At 23.0% G+C, this 18,728-nt stretch overlaps 6 protein-coding genes across 13 annotated transcripts; 3 read left to right on the top strand and 3 right to left on the bottom strand.

Moving 5' to 3' along the window:
• Positions 1–193: 193 nt before the first annotated feature.
• LOC107993945 (uncharacterized) lies at positions 194–3,396 on the top strand. Its single transcript, XM_017050633.3, has 9 exons — positions 194–524; positions 827–1,074; positions 1,189–1,303; positions 1,397–1,522; positions 1,639–2,084; positions 2,164–2,413; positions 2,484–2,656; positions 2,738–2,903; positions 2,979–3,396. The coding sequence occupies exons 2-9, from the start codon at positions 899–901 to the stop codon at positions 3,180–3,182; spliced, it is 1,656 nt and encodes a 551-aa protein (XP_016906122.2). The 5' UTR covers positions 194–524; positions 827–898; the 3' UTR covers positions 3,183–3,396.
• On the bottom strand, positions 3,380–6,918 carry LOC107999083 (engulfment and cell motility protein 1). The gene is made up of 7 exons (XM_017058750.3): positions 6,451–6,918; positions 6,061–6,354; positions 5,545–5,973; positions 5,048–5,464; positions 4,540–4,977; positions 4,146–4,452; positions 3,380–4,059 (listed from the first exon to the last, which is right to left on the bottom strand). Exons 1-7 carry the CDS (start codon positions 6,580–6,582, stop codon positions 3,896–3,898), a joined length of 2,181 nt encoding a protein of 726 aa, XP_016914239.1. The 5' UTR covers positions 6,583–6,918; the 3' UTR covers positions 3,380–3,895.
• Positions 6,919–6,966: 48 nt separating this feature from the next.
• On the bottom strand, positions 6,967–10,471 carry LOC107999081 (T-cell activation inhibitor, mitochondrial). 4 transcript variants are annotated; one of them, XM_017058744.3, is made up of 8 exons: positions 9,815–10,471; positions 9,625–9,739; positions 8,769–9,160; positions 8,385–8,697; positions 8,214–8,314; positions 8,010–8,171; positions 7,681–7,812; positions 6,967–7,611 (listed from the first exon to the last, which is right to left on the bottom strand). In XM_017058744.3, the coding sequence occupies exons 1-8, from the start codon at positions 9,832–9,834 to the stop codon at positions 7,377–7,379; spliced, it is 1,470 nt and encodes a 489-aa protein (XP_016914233.1). In that variant the 5' UTR covers positions 9,835–10,471; the 3' UTR covers positions 6,967–7,376. The 4 variants fall into 4 exon arrangements, with proteins under 4 accessions (XP_016914233.1, XP_061930277.1, XP_016914232.1 ...); XM_062074293.1 differs by having other exon boundaries at positions 8,010–8,153; positions 9,815–10,469; XM_017058743.3 differs by having other exon boundaries at positions 9,832–10,469.
• LOC107999082 (equilibrative nucleoside transporter 3) lies at positions 9,598–13,486 on the top strand. Of its 2 annotated transcripts, none has more exons than XM_062074294.1 (11): positions 9,598–9,741; positions 10,498–10,735; positions 10,848–11,000; positions 11,148–11,408; positions 11,518–11,612; positions 11,691–11,741; positions 11,832–12,064; positions 12,232–12,469; positions 12,543–12,628; positions 12,705–12,904; positions 12,985–13,486. In XM_062074294.1, exons 3-11 carry the CDS (start codon positions 10,855–10,857, stop codon positions 13,094–13,096), a joined length of 1,422 nt encoding a protein of 473 aa, XP_061930278.1. In that variant the 5' UTR covers positions 9,598–9,741; positions 10,498–10,735; positions 10,848–10,854; the 3' UTR covers positions 13,097–13,486. The 2 variants fall into 2 exon arrangements, with proteins under 2 accessions (XP_061930278.1, XP_016914238.1); XM_017058749.3 differs by having other exon boundaries at positions 11,530–11,612; positions 12,985–13,262.
• A 192-nt stretch (positions 13,487–13,678) lies between these two features.
• On the bottom strand, positions 13,679–15,615 carry LOC107993919 (protein-L-isoaspartate(D-aspartate) O-methyltransferase). 3 transcript variants are annotated; one of them, XM_017050593.3, is made up of 6 exons: positions 15,478–15,615; positions 14,968–15,057; positions 14,684–14,823; positions 14,361–14,586; positions 14,203–14,288; positions 13,679–14,130 (listed from the first exon to the last, which is right to left on the bottom strand). In XM_017050593.3, the coding sequence occupies exons 2-6, from the start codon at positions 15,026–15,028 to the stop codon at positions 13,954–13,956; spliced, it is 690 nt and encodes a 229-aa protein (XP_016906082.2). In that variant the 5' UTR covers positions 15,029–15,057; positions 15,478–15,615; the 3' UTR covers positions 13,679–13,953. The 3 variants fall into 3 exon arrangements, with proteins under 3 accessions (XP_016906082.2, XP_016906081.1, XP_016906084.1); XM_017050592.3 differs by having other exon boundaries at positions 15,444–15,528; XM_017050595.3 differs by having other exon boundaries at positions 15,455–15,521.
• Positions 15,616–16,196: 581 nt separating this feature from the next.
• Positions 16,197–18,455, top strand: LOC107993920 (probable ATP-dependent RNA helicase DDX28). 2 transcript variants are annotated; one of them, XM_028664869.2, is made up of 7 exons: positions 16,197–16,372; positions 16,466–16,684; positions 16,776–17,084; positions 17,177–17,434; positions 17,508–17,618; positions 17,685–18,076; positions 18,150–18,455. In XM_028664869.2, exons 1-7 carry the CDS (start codon positions 16,301–16,303, stop codon positions 18,385–18,387), a joined length of 1,599 nt encoding a protein of 532 aa, XP_028520670.2. In that variant the 5' UTR covers positions 16,197–16,300; the 3' UTR covers positions 18,388–18,455. The 2 variants fall into 2 exon arrangements, with proteins under 2 accessions (XP_028520670.2, XP_016906085.3); XM_017050596.3 differs by having other exon boundaries at positions 16,201–16,372; positions 17,177–17,413.
• The last annotated feature ends 273 nt before the right edge of the window (positions 18,456–18,728 follow it).

The following is an 18,728-nucleotide window of genomic DNA, read 5'->3' as shown; positions in this document are numbered from 1 at the left end:
AATATGGAATATCAATTAAATAAACTTTCATTATCTCTTTTTTAAAACTACAATGTTATTTTTAATATAGAAAATATAAATATTGTATTTTTGGTTTTAGAATGAATTTTTTAGAATAAAATCTTGTAATTTTTAAGAATAAAAGAAAAAAGAAAATAAATATTAAATCTACTCAGAATCTTATTTGTGATATTAGTTTCGCGCCTTACATTAGTACGCAGGCGTTTATTCACTCATAGTATTGATTTGAATGCGCAAATCGTATTAGAATAGTTTCATTTAGAAATGCAGATATTGCTGTTTGTAACATGATTCACTATTTTATTAAGAAAGTATTATTTTAAAATTTATCACATTGAAGGAAAAGGTGTGCAATAAAAAGAAAATTAAAAAACATGGTTGGACCAAATATTTCCTTGTGACTAACCGTTCCGGAAGGTGGGATAACTTCTATACAGAGCATATCTTTTAGAACACCTTCCGATCACGAGCGTACAAATTCGGAACTCGCAACGCTTTGCAAAGTAAGCCAAGATAAAAATCTTTGTTATATAAAAATATATATATTACTATGTTAATATTATAAAAATATATAGCTAATCATTTTGTTAGTTAATCTTTATTAAAAGAATTTAATTTCAAAATTTAAACATATTTTATTATTTAAGTATCAAATATTTTAATTTAAATTCAAAAAAATTTTTCAATTTAAATTATGAATTAAAAATGTTTGATATCTAAAAAATTTTATTTATAACAAATATTAATATTAATATTAATATATGATATTAATATATGAAATAATCTTAGGTATAATTAATTTTAGGTATATCCTGTGAGCCCTGTAACAGGGCCTGGTGCAGCGAGATCCGTATGGGAATTAAGTCCCGATCCCGACATGGTCGGGCATCTACCCAATACTCCAATTTCTAATACTACTCATCAAAATCATGCATCGTCTAAACAATTACGACCGAGAAATGGTCCCGACGATAATATTTATACAGATGAAACAGCTCCAGGTCAAACACCCTCTGATGAAACAAAACAAATTTTCGAACTTCTTAGATCCGGGTACTCATTTTATATTATTTTTATAAATATAATTTTTATCATGAAAATATAATAAATTAATATATGGACGAATTCAAAAACAATTAAAATAATTAAAATATTTTTTTTTTTTAGTGAAATTGGAGTAGTTGATGAATTAGTAGAAAAAAATGGTTTAAGTGTATTAAGTGCAAGAGATGAATGGGGATATACTCCTGCTCATTGGGCTGCCCTAGATGGAAATATTGAAGTTAGTTTTTTTTTAATGAAATAATTCTATTGATAAGTTTCTTTCTTATAAATAATAATAATTTATTTATCTATATTTATTATTATATTATAGGTAATGAGATATTTAATAGAACGAAATGGACCAGTAGATCTTTCTTGTCTTGGAACTCAAGGACCAAGACCAATACATTGGGCTTGTCGAAAAGGTCATAGTGCAATAGTTCAACTATTATTAAAGGTATTTTAATTAATAATTGATTTCATATACTTGTTATTAATTTCATAACTTGTTATTAATTTTAATAAATAAATTAATAAATAATAAAGATATAAATTATTTTTATTTATTTTTAGGCAGGAGTTGCTGTTAATGCAGCAGATTTTAAAGGTTTAACACCTCTCATGACTGCTTGTATGTTTGGAAAATTTGCAACAGCAGCATTTTTGTTAGGATCTGGAGCATTAGGACATTTAACAGATATAAATGGAGATACTGCTCTTCATTGGGCTGCATACAAAGGTCATGCAGAATTAATAAGATTACTTATGTATAGTGGGGTAGATTTACAAAAACCAGATTATTTTGGATCTACTCCACTTCATTTAGCATGTCTTTCTAGAAATGTTAGTTGTGTTAAAATATTATGTGAAAAAAGTAAGATTGAACTAGAACCTCGTGACAAAAATGGTAAAACACCATTACAGTTGGCAAAAAGTCACAGACATTCTGAGATTGTAAGAATATTACAGGCTGAGCAAAAGCGACGAGCTAGATGGATTCCACCTATTAATGAACTTTGGTTTATATTTTATCTTTTGTAAAAAATATTTTACAAAATATCTTATCAATTAAAAATTTATATTTTTCTCTTTTTTAAGGGCATTATTGTTTGGTGGAGCTGGAAACAGTAAGGGACCTATACTATTATTTATGATATCTGTTCTTTTATGGGGATATCCAATGTATTTATTAAAATGTATACCATTAACATGGAATCTTTTACGCGGTAGTCATTATTGTTTTATTTATTGGAATATTGTTATGTGGATTTCATGGATTGTAGCAAACAGAAGAGATCCTGGATATGTACCACAAAATAGTGAAACCTACTATAGAGCAATTAAACAAGTATTTTATAATTTCATATATTATTAAAAAAATATTGCATATCATTTTACGAAACAATTTTTATTTTCAGATTCCATATTTTGATAAATGGAAAAAAAGGAATGTAGTATTATCTCGTTTATGCCATAGTTGTAGATGTTTTAGACCTTTAAGAGCTAAGCATTGCAGAATTTGTAATAGATGTGTTACATATTTTGATCATCACTGTCCATTTATATATAATTGTGTAGGTTTAAGAAACAGGTAAATTTTAACAATTTATATTTAATTATAAATATAATTCAATATTTTTTAATTATAATTATTAATCAATTATTATTTCAGAATGTGGTTCTTTCTTTTTGTTATGTGTGTAGCAATAAACTGTTCATTTACTATTTATTTTGCTTGTTATTGTATGGCAATTGAAGGAATCCAATTATTATATGTATTAGGTGTATTAGAAGCATTAGTATTCTGTGGACTTGGATGGATTTTGACTTGTACTTCAGTAAATATAAAAATTTGTTCTGCTGTAATATGTTATATTTAATCAACTTTTTATAATAATCTTTTTAATCTACAGGTTTTGCATGCATGTATGAATTTAACTACAAATGAAATGTTTAATTACAAACGATATTCATATTTAAAGGACAAAAAAGGAAGATATTTAAATCCTTTTAGCAGAGGTCCCGTTCTTAATTTTATCGAATTTTTTTTATGCCCTCCAAATCATCAAACAAATGACCCTCAAAATTATCAAATACTTTCAGAAGATATTATGTAAAAAATAATATTATATAAAGATATCATATAAAAAATAATAAAATTGTAATTAGTATTTTTTAATAACATTATAAGAAAAAAAATATTAATAATTAAGCACTTAATATTATATCATATATACATAACATGTAATCTTCATTTTTAATACTTATAACTTTTTATTTATAATATTAAATAAAACACGATTTAATAAATAACTTATTTTTAAGAATATATATTTTTATATTTTTATTCTATTTAAAACATTTCTATTATGATTACAATAATATTATTAAAAAAATTACTAATAAAATCATATATAATTTTAATTTTATGATTTGTATTATTATTAAATAAAAAAAATATTCAATATATCAGAAATATGATGATAATATCAGTAATATACATTATTAATACGTCAAATAATTATAAATTGATATATATGCAAATTATATTAAAAATTATATAAAATATATCTTTGGTAAAATATACTATAATTTTGCATTTAATTGAAATATCAATATTTTTTAATCCATATAATTAAAAATTAAAAAGTTATGTATATAATTAAAAATATTATATTATAATATTATTAAAAAAATTTTTTAAATTATTTATATAAAAATTATAAGTTATTTAGTATAAAATTTAGTTTTAATAAATGTCTAAACATTATCTTATTAATATATCTTATGTCAAGTGGCTATAACAATTAATAAATACAAAACAAAATTCTTATTTTAATTCATAACAAAAATCATAGTTTGGTGGAGGATCAGGAACAGCAGGTGGATCTTGAGGAATATCAATCCCTTCTGTATCTAAAAGTCTCAATTTTATATCCATGGATAATAAAGTTTCAAGATCATTTTCCGCTTCTTTACTAGTCATTCTATTACCTGTAAAGATATAAGATATGAATTTTTAAATTTAATTTTAAATGGAAAAAAGATAATTCAAGTCATGAATAACACTATTTCAATACCAAGCAAAGCATTAATGCCATCAGTCCAATAATCAAAAACTTGTTCATCCGGAGCTACAAAATCTAAACTTGAAACTTCTACAGAATCTAAAATTAAAGAAAATGCTAATTGATGTGTAGTTTTCCGTCTTTGTAAATCTTTCATATGAGGACAATCTCTGCCAGTCAGTAAAGCACGAATTTCAACAACAGCTAATTTTGTAGGAAGTTCATCAATTGTTGGTACTGATTTTTCATCACAATCACCATAATGAAATACTTTGTGATTTGGTGAAAGTCGAACATACCAGAACTTATCCTTAATTCTCTATTTACATATAAATATATTTATTATAAACATATAATTCTGAAAATTATCTGATTTAATTATATTATTTTATTAAATAATAAATACCTGTCCTCTAGCACTATATTTCATAAATCTAGTGCCTTCTACTAAAAATCCTAAACGTTGTTGTTGAATTAATTCTAAAATTTCAGGTGTAATTTGTTCTCTAAGTTCAACTATCGGTCTTGCATGACTTTCCCATTCTTCTCTACTCGTCCTTTCTTGTTGCCATAAATTAGTAATAGTTGAATATGTTAATTGTTGTAATTTATTTTTGAATTTATCCAATCCTGTAGGTTTACATTGAAGAGCTCTAGTAATTTGTTCTCTTACAACAGAAAATACTTTTATGAAATCTTCAGTAGTAGCCCTCATTTCTTTCCAAGTCTTATTTAAAAGAACTATGCACACACAATAAAATTCCTCAAATGGATGATCATGTGTGAAAAACATAGGGTGATATGATTGTCCTTGTTCACTAGGTGCTTCTCCAATACGTAAAACCTAATTAAATTCAATAGAAACTTCTAATTATTTGAACTATCCATGTTTTAAATTTTATATATTCACTTACTTCACAAAGTAATTTAACAAGTTCTACACTTGTTCTACCAAAAGGACATTCATGTTCATCTGCTCTGCAAGAATTTTCTAAAACAACTTTAGTATAACTTTCAGTATGATTACGTGCAAAATAAACCATACAATCTAGAGCAAGCATGCCAGGAGGAGTTTCAGTAAAATCAAGAGCAGGATTAATATCATATTTAAAACCTAATTTTTTATAGTCTTTAGCAAAAAGACCTTGTTTTCTAGCAATAACATCTCCACCTATGGCTCCTTCAGTATCAAAAGCAATTCTTCGAAGTTCTTTTATTTTATCATGTGCATCTTGATCCTGTGGATCCATTTTTGTTATCATACGTTGTTCCAATAAACTTAACATAAGTGTTTGTAATACATAAAGTTGATGTGCCATTTCTGCACCAACCTATATTAGAATTTATTTCAATGATAAATTTATAATAATGATTAAATATATAAGTAAATAAAAGATTCAATGTTTTATACCTGACCAGTAGATTGTATAATATTTGTTAAAAACACATTTCTAATTTGTTTAGACTGAAGAGTTGCAGCAACAGCTTTACGTTTAGATAAATCTGCCTTAAGAAATAAGGCATTTATTAAAGCTATAGCATTTTGTTGTATTTGGGGACGTGCACTTTGTAAATGCATCACTAAATTAGGAAAAGTCACTTCTTTTTCAACTTGTCCATATTTTCCTGAGGAATTTAATACTATATTTTCAAGAATACTAAGTGAAGCTTCAATAATATTAGTATCTTGAGTTACAGCTTGATTATTCACATAGCTTGCTACTTTATTAATAAAAGGTGTCTCTAATATATCCCATGAAACAATTCCATGATCCATTAATTCAACAAATGATTGAAGTGAATATGCAAGAGCATTCCCCTTATATTTTTCACCTTCTACCTATAAAAAAATAATAACTCTCCTATTTATATAAATTATAATCAAATATAAACAATATAATTAAATGAAAGAAAAAATGATAAATACCTGCGATATAATCAAAGCTAATCCTTGCTTATTAATAAATTCTAATGCAAATGTCATATCTGTGCTAAGAGTGCTTAATTTTTGCAAAGCAACAGTTTTTTCTTCCATACTTCCATTATTAAGTTTTGTTAAGATATCACAAGCTGTTTTAGAAGGTGAAAATTCTAATCTTAAAATACTACCATTTTTTACTTCATTACGATTTTTTTCTGTAATATAATTTTGATTATTACTTTCCGAAAATTGTAATGAATATGATTCAGGATCAGAAAGTCCCCATCCATTGCACAATTCCTAATAAGAAATAGATATTTGTATTATTTTCGTTTCATAAATTATTTTAATTTAAAAAAAAATCGATATAATATTATATATAAAATGAACAAATACTTGAATAATCCCAGTAAGAGGATGTTTTTGATTAAATTCAATAAGTTGTGGTACTTGTTCTGTCATTTCAACAGCAATTTTCACGATATTTGAATCTTTCTGGACCGGCATTTTTATCGTTTGTGTATACATTAAGTAATCAAAAATAATTTTTAATTATTATCACAAAATTGAAAAATACGATATGCATACGTCCGAAATTATCTTAAGAAATACAAATTTGACGTATCTCTTAACATGACGGCCATCATGCTAAAAAACAGCAAGGCAACTAACGGTTTCGCCCCACCATTATTAATAAAATTTATTATGTGATTATATTAGTGACTAGATATTCAGATTAAATATATAGATTATTAATTATTAAATTTTAAATAAATCTAAATTTTATATATTTTATCAACTTTAAAATTTCATAATTCCATACACGCATGTACGCACGCGCATATACAACATATACGCATATACAACACGATTTTTTTTAATGATTGGTATTTCAATAAATTATGACATTAATTTAAAAATTTTATAATTTTTTTATTTTTCTATATGCGTTATTTATATTATATGATTTTACAAAAAATTTTTTTCACATTTTTTGTTAAAATACAATAATAACAATAATAATTATATTCAACATGCAAATTACATATAAATTATAAAGAAATTCATAGTACTAACTGCATTTTATAAAGCATAATAAAAATTATTTGCTTTATGCAGTTTTCTAAATTAATTTTTTACCTTATGTATATTTATAATTTTGTTATCATATATATAACAAAATTATATCTAATAATCATTATTAATTAATCATAATATAATTTCATATAATTCATTCATATAATTTCGTAACACAATTCTATGAATTGATATAAAGATAAAGAACTGCAAAGAAAATATTTAAAAATATTTTACATTGTAATTCAAAGTTTCCAATCCCATGGTATACATAATACACCATCACTCATAATTGAGTAATAATGTGTCACCCATAACATAACATCTTTTAGCAAAGGAGCCAAAGTATTTTTATGTAATAATAAACGTTCACAACATTGTATCATCAAATCAGGAGTGATACTATCATCCTTATTTAGAATAGTCAAACCCAATTCCTGGACAACTTTATTATGAAGTTCACGTTCTACATATTTTATGCTATAAAAGAGAATTATTTGAAATAAGAAAAAATAAATTTTTTAAATTAGTTTAAAAAAATGATCTCACTTGTTATAATGATGTAATCTTTTAGTAGCTTCTTCTAAATTATCAGTAATAAAATTTACTAAGAGAAAACTTGGGCAAGAAGATGGAACAATAAATTGTCCAGTAGGAGAGAGCATTAAAGGACCTGCTTCACTGAAATTAAATAAAATTCATTTTATTATTATATACATATTTTATATATATATATAAATATATACATATATAAATTTATATATCGTACTTACAAATAAATTAATTAAATTTATTTTATACTTACAAATGAACTAAAAAAAAAATATATATATATATATATATGTCAAATATATATATAATAGTTACTTAATACTAACGTCTCAATTACAATTTCATACGTTGACAAATCGGTTGGCCACACTTTTGGATAATTTCGTCGACCTCGATAATCTGAGAGAGTAGTGATAAGTTGTTGTAGTTGTTGTTCATACTGGCTAACCATTACTTTCGGCATGAATTTCCTGCACATATAGAGTACCCTGAGCCTTACCGTCACTCAATTAATATGTTGTATTACGCACCGTCGACCCACTTTAATGTTAAGAAGCACTTGTGAAACTGCCTTCTCAAAAGCTGGTAATCTCAATAATACTACATCGTATTTTTGAATATTTTTAATTAACTGTAATAAATATTCATTTAATAGAGTTTATATTATATAAACATACATAAGTTTAATAATGTATTCTTACATCAAGCCAATTGTGCCTAACTTCACCTGAATTTAACATAACATTTCCTTCTACACTAATACCTGTATCATTGGCAAAAACAAGTGTCCTATTTTTGAGTACTTCCATTGATTTAGGATGATGTTCAGATAATGCTTTAAAAGCTAATAAACATCCTCTGTAATGAGCTATATTCCAACCACAATCCCATATGATATTTTTTAAACCTAATTCAGAGCATAATATCTTTTCTAATTTTTGTACTTCCTCTCTTATTGGCCTACATGCTTCTAATTTTACATGTACTTCATTAATGTGTTTATCTAAATATGCTCTATGAAATTATATTTAAATTACTCATTATTTAATTATTTAAAATAAAAAATTAAAATATAAAAATCTTACTTAAGAGTATCAGGTTCTGAATTAATTTTTCTTTTCATTAAAATAGATGCATAAATAGGATTATCTTCTAGTTCTGAAAAATCTATATCTTCTCCAACTCCTTTTCTTTGCCAGAATTTTGATTTATATTTTGTACTATCAGTTGGTTTTTGTTCTTCAATTTGATCTACAAATGTTGTTGGCAAATCACATGTTTTTAAAATAGAGAGTATAGTTTGTCGTATATCCTTTTCTTTTAATTGTATCTGTACTAAAGTAAATTTTCCAGCTTTAAGTTCTTCTTCATTTTTTGAACGTAAGTAGAATGGTAAAGTAGTAGGTCTTATTGGTCTTTGCTGTTGTAAACTTTCTATAATAGAACTTAACTGTTTTAAAGAATTTTCATTTACTGTCTGAAACATTAAAAATAAAAAAAATTAAATTTAATATATATATATATTTAATACATTTTTATTATTTATTATATTTGACATATATATATATATATATATATATATATACGCTATATATTAATAAAAAAAAATAAATTTAATATATATATATATATATATATATATATATTCAATATATTTTTATTATTTATTACATTTAATATATATATTTTTATTTTCTAACTAATAAAAATTGTAAACTTTTTCATAGTGTAATATATTTATTTATATATAAACATTATATGCATACACATATATGCAATAATTATTGCACTTCCTTTGTTCTATAAATAATCTCAATTACAATCAAACGATAAACTACGTTGCGGTCGCGTAATCGATTTAAATTACTTTTTTAAATTATTTATACTTTGAAAATTTAGTTATAAATTGTTTATGTTATCATAATTAAAAAATATATTTACTCTTTGTGTAGGATATTGTCCAAAAAGATCAGGATGAACAGTAAAATAAAAAGGTCGGAGTGCAGTGGATATTTCACCTGTACTTAAAGCTCTTACTGCATTTTTTCTGCAAAAACTGTAAGAAAACAATTATTAAATTGTTTTAAATCATAAAAAATGATATAATTTAATTATATTTTGAAAATTTTACAATGTATATTTGTTTACCATCTTCCTAATGCACAATACATTTTTGTAATCTACTATATCACACGTTCATATCACGTTAAGATTTACAAGTTGAAATATGATAAATATATTCATTATTCATTACTTTAACTAAATATACATTTACAAATAAATCTGTCCAATATTAGTCGTAGAATATGATCTTTTAGATATATAATAAAAATAAAAACTACTGACATATACTTTTCCGTATAAGTATCTTTACATCGCGTCAGTATGCAAACTCGAATAACATTGCACTTGAACCTCTTCTTTTTGTCTAATCAATGGTGCGATCTATAGAGTATAAGAATGACATGTATTGAAATGATCATCAAACATAAATATGTGTGATATTTGATGTTAAATTAGTATTTATTATGTGCAATGTAAAGATGAGTTTTATTAATAAAAAAAACATTATGAAACTTAAAATTTTCTAGTTTTTATATGTATATATAATATTATATATATACAAACATATTTATATTTTATTTTTATATGATGTATTGCATAGTTTAACAATATACGTCAAGTATCAATACTTTATATACTGCATCAGCTGTTTTTGTTTTTATAGATGTAAACATGTAATGAAAAGAAAAGTATTAAGATTAATACAATATTAAGATTAATACTATGGTATTTAGTTATATCTGTATTTAGTCACAGGTGGTCGAAAATGATATATATGTATATTATATACATAATGTTTCGAGATTTTAAAACAATAAGATACTGAAAGTACTATCAATCATTTGATAGACGTGGTTCATTAAACATGGTTTTCGAAGGTTTTTCGAAAATTTTTATATGTATTATACAACAAAATATAAATAAATATTCTACATTTTAAATGAATTATCAAGAAAAAAATTTGTGACAACTTTGTATATAACATATTGTAAGTATAAAATATAAATTTGTATAATGTTCAATTAATTTTATAATTATGCAATTTTATAACAAATTTTTTTACATTCCTTGTGTAATAATTAATTTTTTTATATATTTAGCTTCAATATGTCATATTCTATCAATAGAAGACCTTTATTAGGAAATGCATCAGATAGTGAATTTGAAGATGACTTAGAAACTGAAGCTGATGATCCAAATATTTCTATTCCAGATGAAAAACCATTTTTTAAGCAATATGAACCTTATGACAAGTAATAACTTTTATAATATTATTGTGAATATATTTTATATGTATATACGTATGTGTGTGCGCGCGCGCGTATGTGTATGTGTATTTTATTACAATTTCATTTTAAATTTATATAATTTTAACAATTATTTTCTTTTGTTTTTTTTAGATATAATCTTGCATACATTGTTTTTTATGTACTTGGTATAAATACATTAATTCCTTGGAGTTTTTTCATCACAGCTGATGATTATTGGATGTATAAATTTCGAGAAATACATGAAAATTCTTCTAAAAATATTAATTATACTCATATACAAAACTTAGAAAAAAGAACTGATCTTCAAGCTAGTTTTACATCATATTTAAGTGTAGCAAGTGCAGTACCAAATACGTTTTTTTTAATTATAAATGCATTTATTAATAAAAGGTAAGTAAATTCTATAATATTAATTATGGAATAAGAAAGAATTAATAATATAATAATATATATAAATAAAAAGAAATTTTAAACTACATAAGAAATATTAAAATAACAGAATTTCTTTAAGAATAAGAATGGTGGGCTCTCAATGTACAATATTATTATTTTTTATTTTAACAACAATATTTGTTAAAATAAATACAGATAAATGTAAGTTTTCAAAACAAAAAATATTTGATATAAAATTAGATATTTCAGAATAAAGTAAAATATAAACTTTATTTTTAGGGCAGGGAATTTTTTTAATAGTTACTTTGACTACAGTAGCATGTGTAAATGGTATATATATATATATATTTTGAATTTAAAATATTATTGAATAATTTGATAAAATTTGATAAAATGATAAAATTAAATATATATTTATAGCTGCAAGTGCAATTTTTGGAGGAAGTTTAATGGGTATTGTTGGACGTTTTTCTTCAAAATATATAACAGCTATGTCAAGTGGACAAGCTCTTGGTGGGATTATTACTGCTATGGCAGAAATATGTTCTCTTTGGATTGGTGCTAGTCCTGTTCTTTCAGGTCTAGTTTATTTTATTATTGGAGATGTTATATTATTTTTATCTTTGATTGCATACATAGTTCTAGAAAAAGCAGTAAGTAATTTAGCATTCTAATATAAATATATATTAATGATATTCATCATTACATACATATGTTTTATAAGTAGCTTATGATAATAATGCAAATATAAATATATAATACATTGTATATTAAAGAGAGCAAATTAAATTACATAGATATTATTTATATTTTATAATAGACATTTTTTAAGCATCATATGATAGAAAAATTACCCGAAAATGTAGAAGCAGATTTTTCAATAACTGGAGAAGTAACTTTTCCACATGGTACTGCAGTATCTTATAAGCGTATTATAAAAAGAATTTGGCATTATGGTATTAGTGTACTTTTAGTATTTTTTATATCTCTTTCCGTATATCCAGCACTTACTGTATTAATAGAAAGTCAGTATAAAGGAAAAGGTTATATATGGAATGGTAAGTTTTATAATTGAATTTTATATAAAATCATATAAATATATAATTTATATGATTCTTATATTTTTTATAGATATCTATTTTGTGCCTGTGGTGACCTATCTCATTTTTAGTTGTGGTGATTATACTGGAAGAATATTATCAGGCATTTTTCAATGGGTTTGTATAAAATATTAAAAATAATAATTTTCTTTTATTAGAATAATATTTAAATGCATACAAAACAATTTTTTAGCCAAAAAACAAACCATGGCAAGTTGTACTTTTAAGTTTGATAAGAATTGCCTTCATACCAGCTTTTATGTTTTGTAATGCACAGCCTCGACATCATCTCTCTGTTTATATTCATAATGATATTTATTATATTTTAATAACTATTGCATTTGCCATCAGTAATGGCTATTTATGTAATTTAACACTTATTTTAACTCCTACGTAAGTTATGTATAGAATACATATAATGTTACATATTAACTCAATAAATTATTAATTTTATACTAAATATTTTTAAATAGAGTTGTAGATTCTCAAGAGAAAGAAATTGCATCTGCTATGATGGGAGCTTTTCTTGGCATAGGATTAATATCAGGTTCTGCATTCAGTCTATTCATGGTTAAAGCAATTTAATTATAATTTAAAAAAATTTTCACTGCCCTTTATACATTTAAAATGAAATAGGACCACAGAACATAATATCACATCATATTAAATAAATTTATTTTATAATTATTTTATATTTCATAACAAAATTTGATGACAAAAATGAATATAACATTTAATATATTACAGTAAATTTTTAATTATTTCTTTGAAAATATCTATGATCAATATCTTTGACCATTCCATGATTACATAAAATATTTGATATATAAAATGAATATAATTATATGTAATAGAATATCTAAAATATATATTAATATTAAAGATTTAATATTATTGAAAAATCACAACCAATTATGTATTATGTATTACTTAAATATTATATTTTTAAAAAATAAATTATAATAAATATTTTAATTACTGTCAAAACTAAAACTATAGTATAATATATGTGTATATATATATATATATATATATATATATATATATATATATATATATATACACATAAATTTATATTTAGCTGTAATAAAAAAGAAATGTAATTAAATTCAATTATAAACTAACTGTTATTATAAACTAACTAAAACTTTTTAAATAAATAAAAGATTTCATTAAAGAGAAAATCTTATTAATGTCCATGTCAGATATATTGACACAGAATATATTACATATATTTTATAGTATTTTGTATCATTAAGATTATATCATATACAATTTGAATTTTATTTATACACATAATAAATATAATTTAAATTTTGTTTAATATAATTTGTCATTTTGTGCATATATTAGAATAAATATAACTAAAACTATAAATTTTAATTACTATTTTAAATTTAATTCAGAAAAAAATTACTCACTTATTGGAGCACACATCTATTTCATGAAATATAATATTGATTATTTCTATTAGTTAGTGGAACAAAAGCTACACCTGTAAGAGGCTTTTGTGTAATGCTCCCATCATGTGTTTTGTCAACCTGTATTAACATTTGATCTGATATTCCTGAACCTACTGGTAATACCATACGTCCTCCAAGAGCTAATTGATCAATTAACTATATAAAATATTTTAATAAGTACAAGTTGAATTTTTATAATTCACATTAAATATTTAAATTTTTTCTTACTGCATGTGGCAATTCTTTAGCAGCAGCTCCTACATGAATAGCATCATATGGTGCTTGTTGTGGGTATCCCAATCTTCCATCTCCATCTAAAATGTTACATATCTTTTATATAAAGGATATAAATCTATATATTTCCAAAAAATTTTAAAAATAATTACCAACAAATTGAACACGACCATATTCAATAAGTTCTGGATTATCCTTCTTAATGTTTTCAATAGCAAATAGGTTTAGTTCAGGAATATGTTCAATTCCTACAACTAATCCATTTGATCCTGTCATCAATGCCATACATGCTGTTAAATATCCAGAACCAGAACCAACATCTAATGCTCTTGCACCATTGAATAATTTTTCTTCAAGTATTTCCAATGCATATGCATGCTAAACAATTTTAATTTATAAATTTTATTAATATATTTTATTTTAATATAATATAATATAAATATATAAATGTAATATAAATTCAAAAGGTATATACCATATGAGGAGCACTTATAGTTGCACCATAACCAATCTGTTGTGGAGCATCAAAATATGCATATCCAGAACGAACATAATGTCCCCTATCTACAGCAGACATTGCTTCATAAACTCTCTCAGTTTTAATTATTCTTGATGCTAAATTCAAAACATTGATTTATTTATAATATTATTATAATTTAATTATTTATAATATTATTATTTATAAAATCATAATAAATATAATTTAAAAAATATATAAATAAACAATTTATAATAATTATACTGTATTTATATGCTTACTCCTAAGATATTCTACAAGATCTTGATTAGTTCTTCCATTAAATCTCGCAAACCAGGCCATTTCAAATACAGGAAACAATAAACTTATCACTATGAAAATAAAACACGATAATTTTATCACAAATTGAATTTTCGTAAATCGTGATTTAATGAAACACTCGAAATATGATCGTTGCAATAATTCACTTATAAATTTATTAGAACGACTATAATTAAATATAATATTTATCTATGTTAATATTCCCATTAAAAAAACAAAAAATAAATTTATTATATATGCAAAATACTTCAGCAGCTTTAAATATATGTAAATACTTCAATAATATTAAAAGACAAGTAAAATGAAACCGCCTAATTTAATGTAAATCAAATATAAATTTATTTGCAACAAATATAACTAATATAGTGATTTTAATATATCTGTCTTGTACGTATATTGCAAATTTCTAATAAAATAGAACTTTATCAATATGTACTGAATACAGACAGATATGAAAGATCAAGACGTACAAGACCAACGTAACAGATCAAATAACGAAGTGACATGTAATGATGCAATACAATAGCAACACAGATTTGTTTTCAAACTAGTCAATGAAATTGTAAATATATTTCATAACATAAAAAACACTATATCAGACACTCTACTAGGAACATTATAATCATCTAGTAATAAATGAGTGAGATCTAGTAATAAAATTATTAAATAGAAAGATTGAAAAATTTCATATTTCTTAATTTTAAGCCTGAATTTTTTAATTAAATTGATTTATTATTATATATAAATTCTAAGAAATAATTAAAAATTAATTTTTTTGAAATATCTTTTCTCATTTAAATTAAACATAAATAAAAATTATATAATATTTTAAAGTTAATTATAATTATTAGTTATAACTAGACAAAATATTTGAACATAATAATTTCAAATTATTTCTTATTGTTTAAACATTAATTTGAGTTTTTAAAAATTGAAATATATAAATTGTTAAATTTATTAACTAATTAATTTCTTTTATTTATCACTAGATGAAATACTGATATAAATTAACTATAAAATTTTATTTTTATTATAATTATACTAAATTGTTCATTATTATTAAAAAAGCAGGAATATTTTAATAAAATTAATTTCAAATTATTTTAAAAAGTTTAAATTTGATTTAATTCTGTAATTAAATATTTCATCTATATATTATTTTTTTTTTAGTATTGCTATTTCATCTATATATTATTTTTTCTATGGTAATACATGTTATAGTACTATTAGTGTTTATGTTTAAACAATTAATATAATGTAAAAATTATATTTTTTTTATAAAGATTATATAAAATGTTATCTCGATTTTATCATATTGATTGTAAAACTATTAATATATCATTTGTCAATTTTAGAAGGCACTATGTAATTACATATTTAATATTTGATTTTTTTTATATGATATATTTTGTATTTTGAGTTATATATAAGTTTAACTTTATATAAATTTCAATTTAGGCAAGAGCGATAGTTAAAAGACGTCAAAAAGAAAATGAAATAATTGATAATGAAGTAAGAAATCAAAAAAAAAGAATACCGATAATACTTTCCAAAAAAAAATTATATGATTTTTATACAGATGATACACATAATAAAAAGAAATTAATATTAGCTAGTCATGGATGGAAGAATAGAAAATCCAAAAATGATCACTTTTTTATATATCCTTATCACAATGTATAATAATTTTTATTTATTTTTATATATATATATATATATGCATATATATTTTATAATACATGTTTCATTATTACAATTATTTTTACAGGATAAGACAAAGATAAATAAAATTGATTTTGAAGCATTTGAGGAGCTTAATATAAATAATTCTGTATGTAATAATTTAGAAAATTTAGATATATATAAACCTTTGGAAATTCAGAAATTAGGAATACCAAAAATCCTTCAAGGATATAACGTATTATTAGCAGCAGAAACAGGATGTGGGAAAACATTAACTTATCTTTTGCCATTGGTAACTAAAATTTTAATGTGGAAACAAAATATGCAAAGTAATATAAATGCTCCATTTGGTTTAATTATAACTCCTTCAAGAGAATTAACAGTTCAAATTGCAGTTAGTATATTATATTATTAATATTAGTAATATAAATCTAAAACTTTCATTTATATTATAATATTTACAAAGCATTCTATTCCTTTTTTTAGTTGGAATTAATTAAGATATCTAAAAATCTTGATATTAAAATAAAAATAATCACTGGTGGCAGAACAAAAAAAATAATATTGAATCCTCCTGTGGGTCAAGTTGATGTTCTTGTTTGTAGTTTTGGAGTTATTAGTAAATTGACAACATTTGGTGTATATAGTCTGAAATCTATAAAATTTGTTGTCTTAGATGAAGCAGATTCCTTGTTTCATCATTCATTTGAGGAGAAATTAAGAGTATTTATGAAAAGAATATTTGTATGTAGAAAAAAAAAAAAAAGAAAAATGTTTGATAAATAAAATAAATTTTATGAAGTTTTAATAAATACAGGTTGGATATTGTCATACAACAAAGGATGAATTCACCGATTCAGCTCAACTCATTTTAACTTCTGCAACAATTCCTTCACGGATGAAGAATGTATTGAGTGGAATTGTAAATGTAAGTGATAGAATTTAAGTGATTTTAAAAATAATTTTAAAAAACAATAAATAATTTTATTTGTAGCCAGATTCAATAAAACATGTAACAACAGAAAAATTACATAAAATATTGGTTCCACAAAAATTTATAAGATTAATACCGAGTGAAAAACCTGTGGAACTTTTGAAATATATAAAACCTAAAGTGTTAAATAATCAACGTGTAATTGTATTTTGTAATCAAAATAGTACTTCTTTTTGGCTTTCTTCTTTTTTAAAAGATTGTGGTATTAAAGTTACAAATTTGAATGGCGATATGCCATTATCTGTACGACAAGGAAAATATGGAGAATTTATAAGTGGTAAAACTATGGTATTATCTATGACAAACGGAGGTTCCCGAGGTTTAAATACAATGATGGTTAATCATATTTTAAATTATGACTTTCCATTAGACACAGCCAGTTATATTCATAGGTATTCAATTTATTTAATTTATTTCAATTTAGATTTTCTATATTTATAAATAAATATTATATATTTAATTTAGATGCGGTAGAACTGGTAGAATAGGTACCATAGGTGATTGTAGAGTGACAAATTTTATTTCCAAAATCGGAGAAGTCGTCGTAGTTCAAAAAATTGAAATGGCAGTCAGGAAAATGAAACCAATACCTCTGTTCAATCTCGTGAATAACGAAAAAGAAGAAGAAGAATTGGAAATAGAAAATGATTACACCGAGGAAATAATTGAAGATTTACATAATATAGAAAGTATTCCATATTGAAATTTAAATGTTTTTTTGTAATATAATATAAATAAACATTTATAATAACAAATAACAAATAACAAAAATTATTTATATTTTATATTTACTTTATATTTTATATAAAGTATTCTATCTATTTTTATAATATGTGTTTGCTGGTATGAAAAGTCTTCTATGAAGCCTTTTAGGTGAATCTCTAATAGAAGGATAAAAAAATTTAATTAAATTAAATGTCATTGATCTTAAACCTATTTAATTTTGACTCCTTTATTAATTCTTTATATCTTCTATATAAAATAATAAATATATTTAATAAATTGTTTCTTAATTGTTTCATAAAAATGTTTAGTTTTATAGAA

This window comes from Apis cerana, linkage group LG4, assembly GCF_029169275.1.
Source record: "Apis cerana isolate GH-2021 linkage group LG4, AcerK_1.0, whole genome shotgun sequence".
Classification (NCBI taxonomy): domain Eukaryota; kingdom Metazoa; phylum Arthropoda; class Insecta; order Hymenoptera; family Apidae; genus Apis; species Apis cerana.
This window is presented reverse-complemented; position numbering and strand designations above follow the sequence as displayed.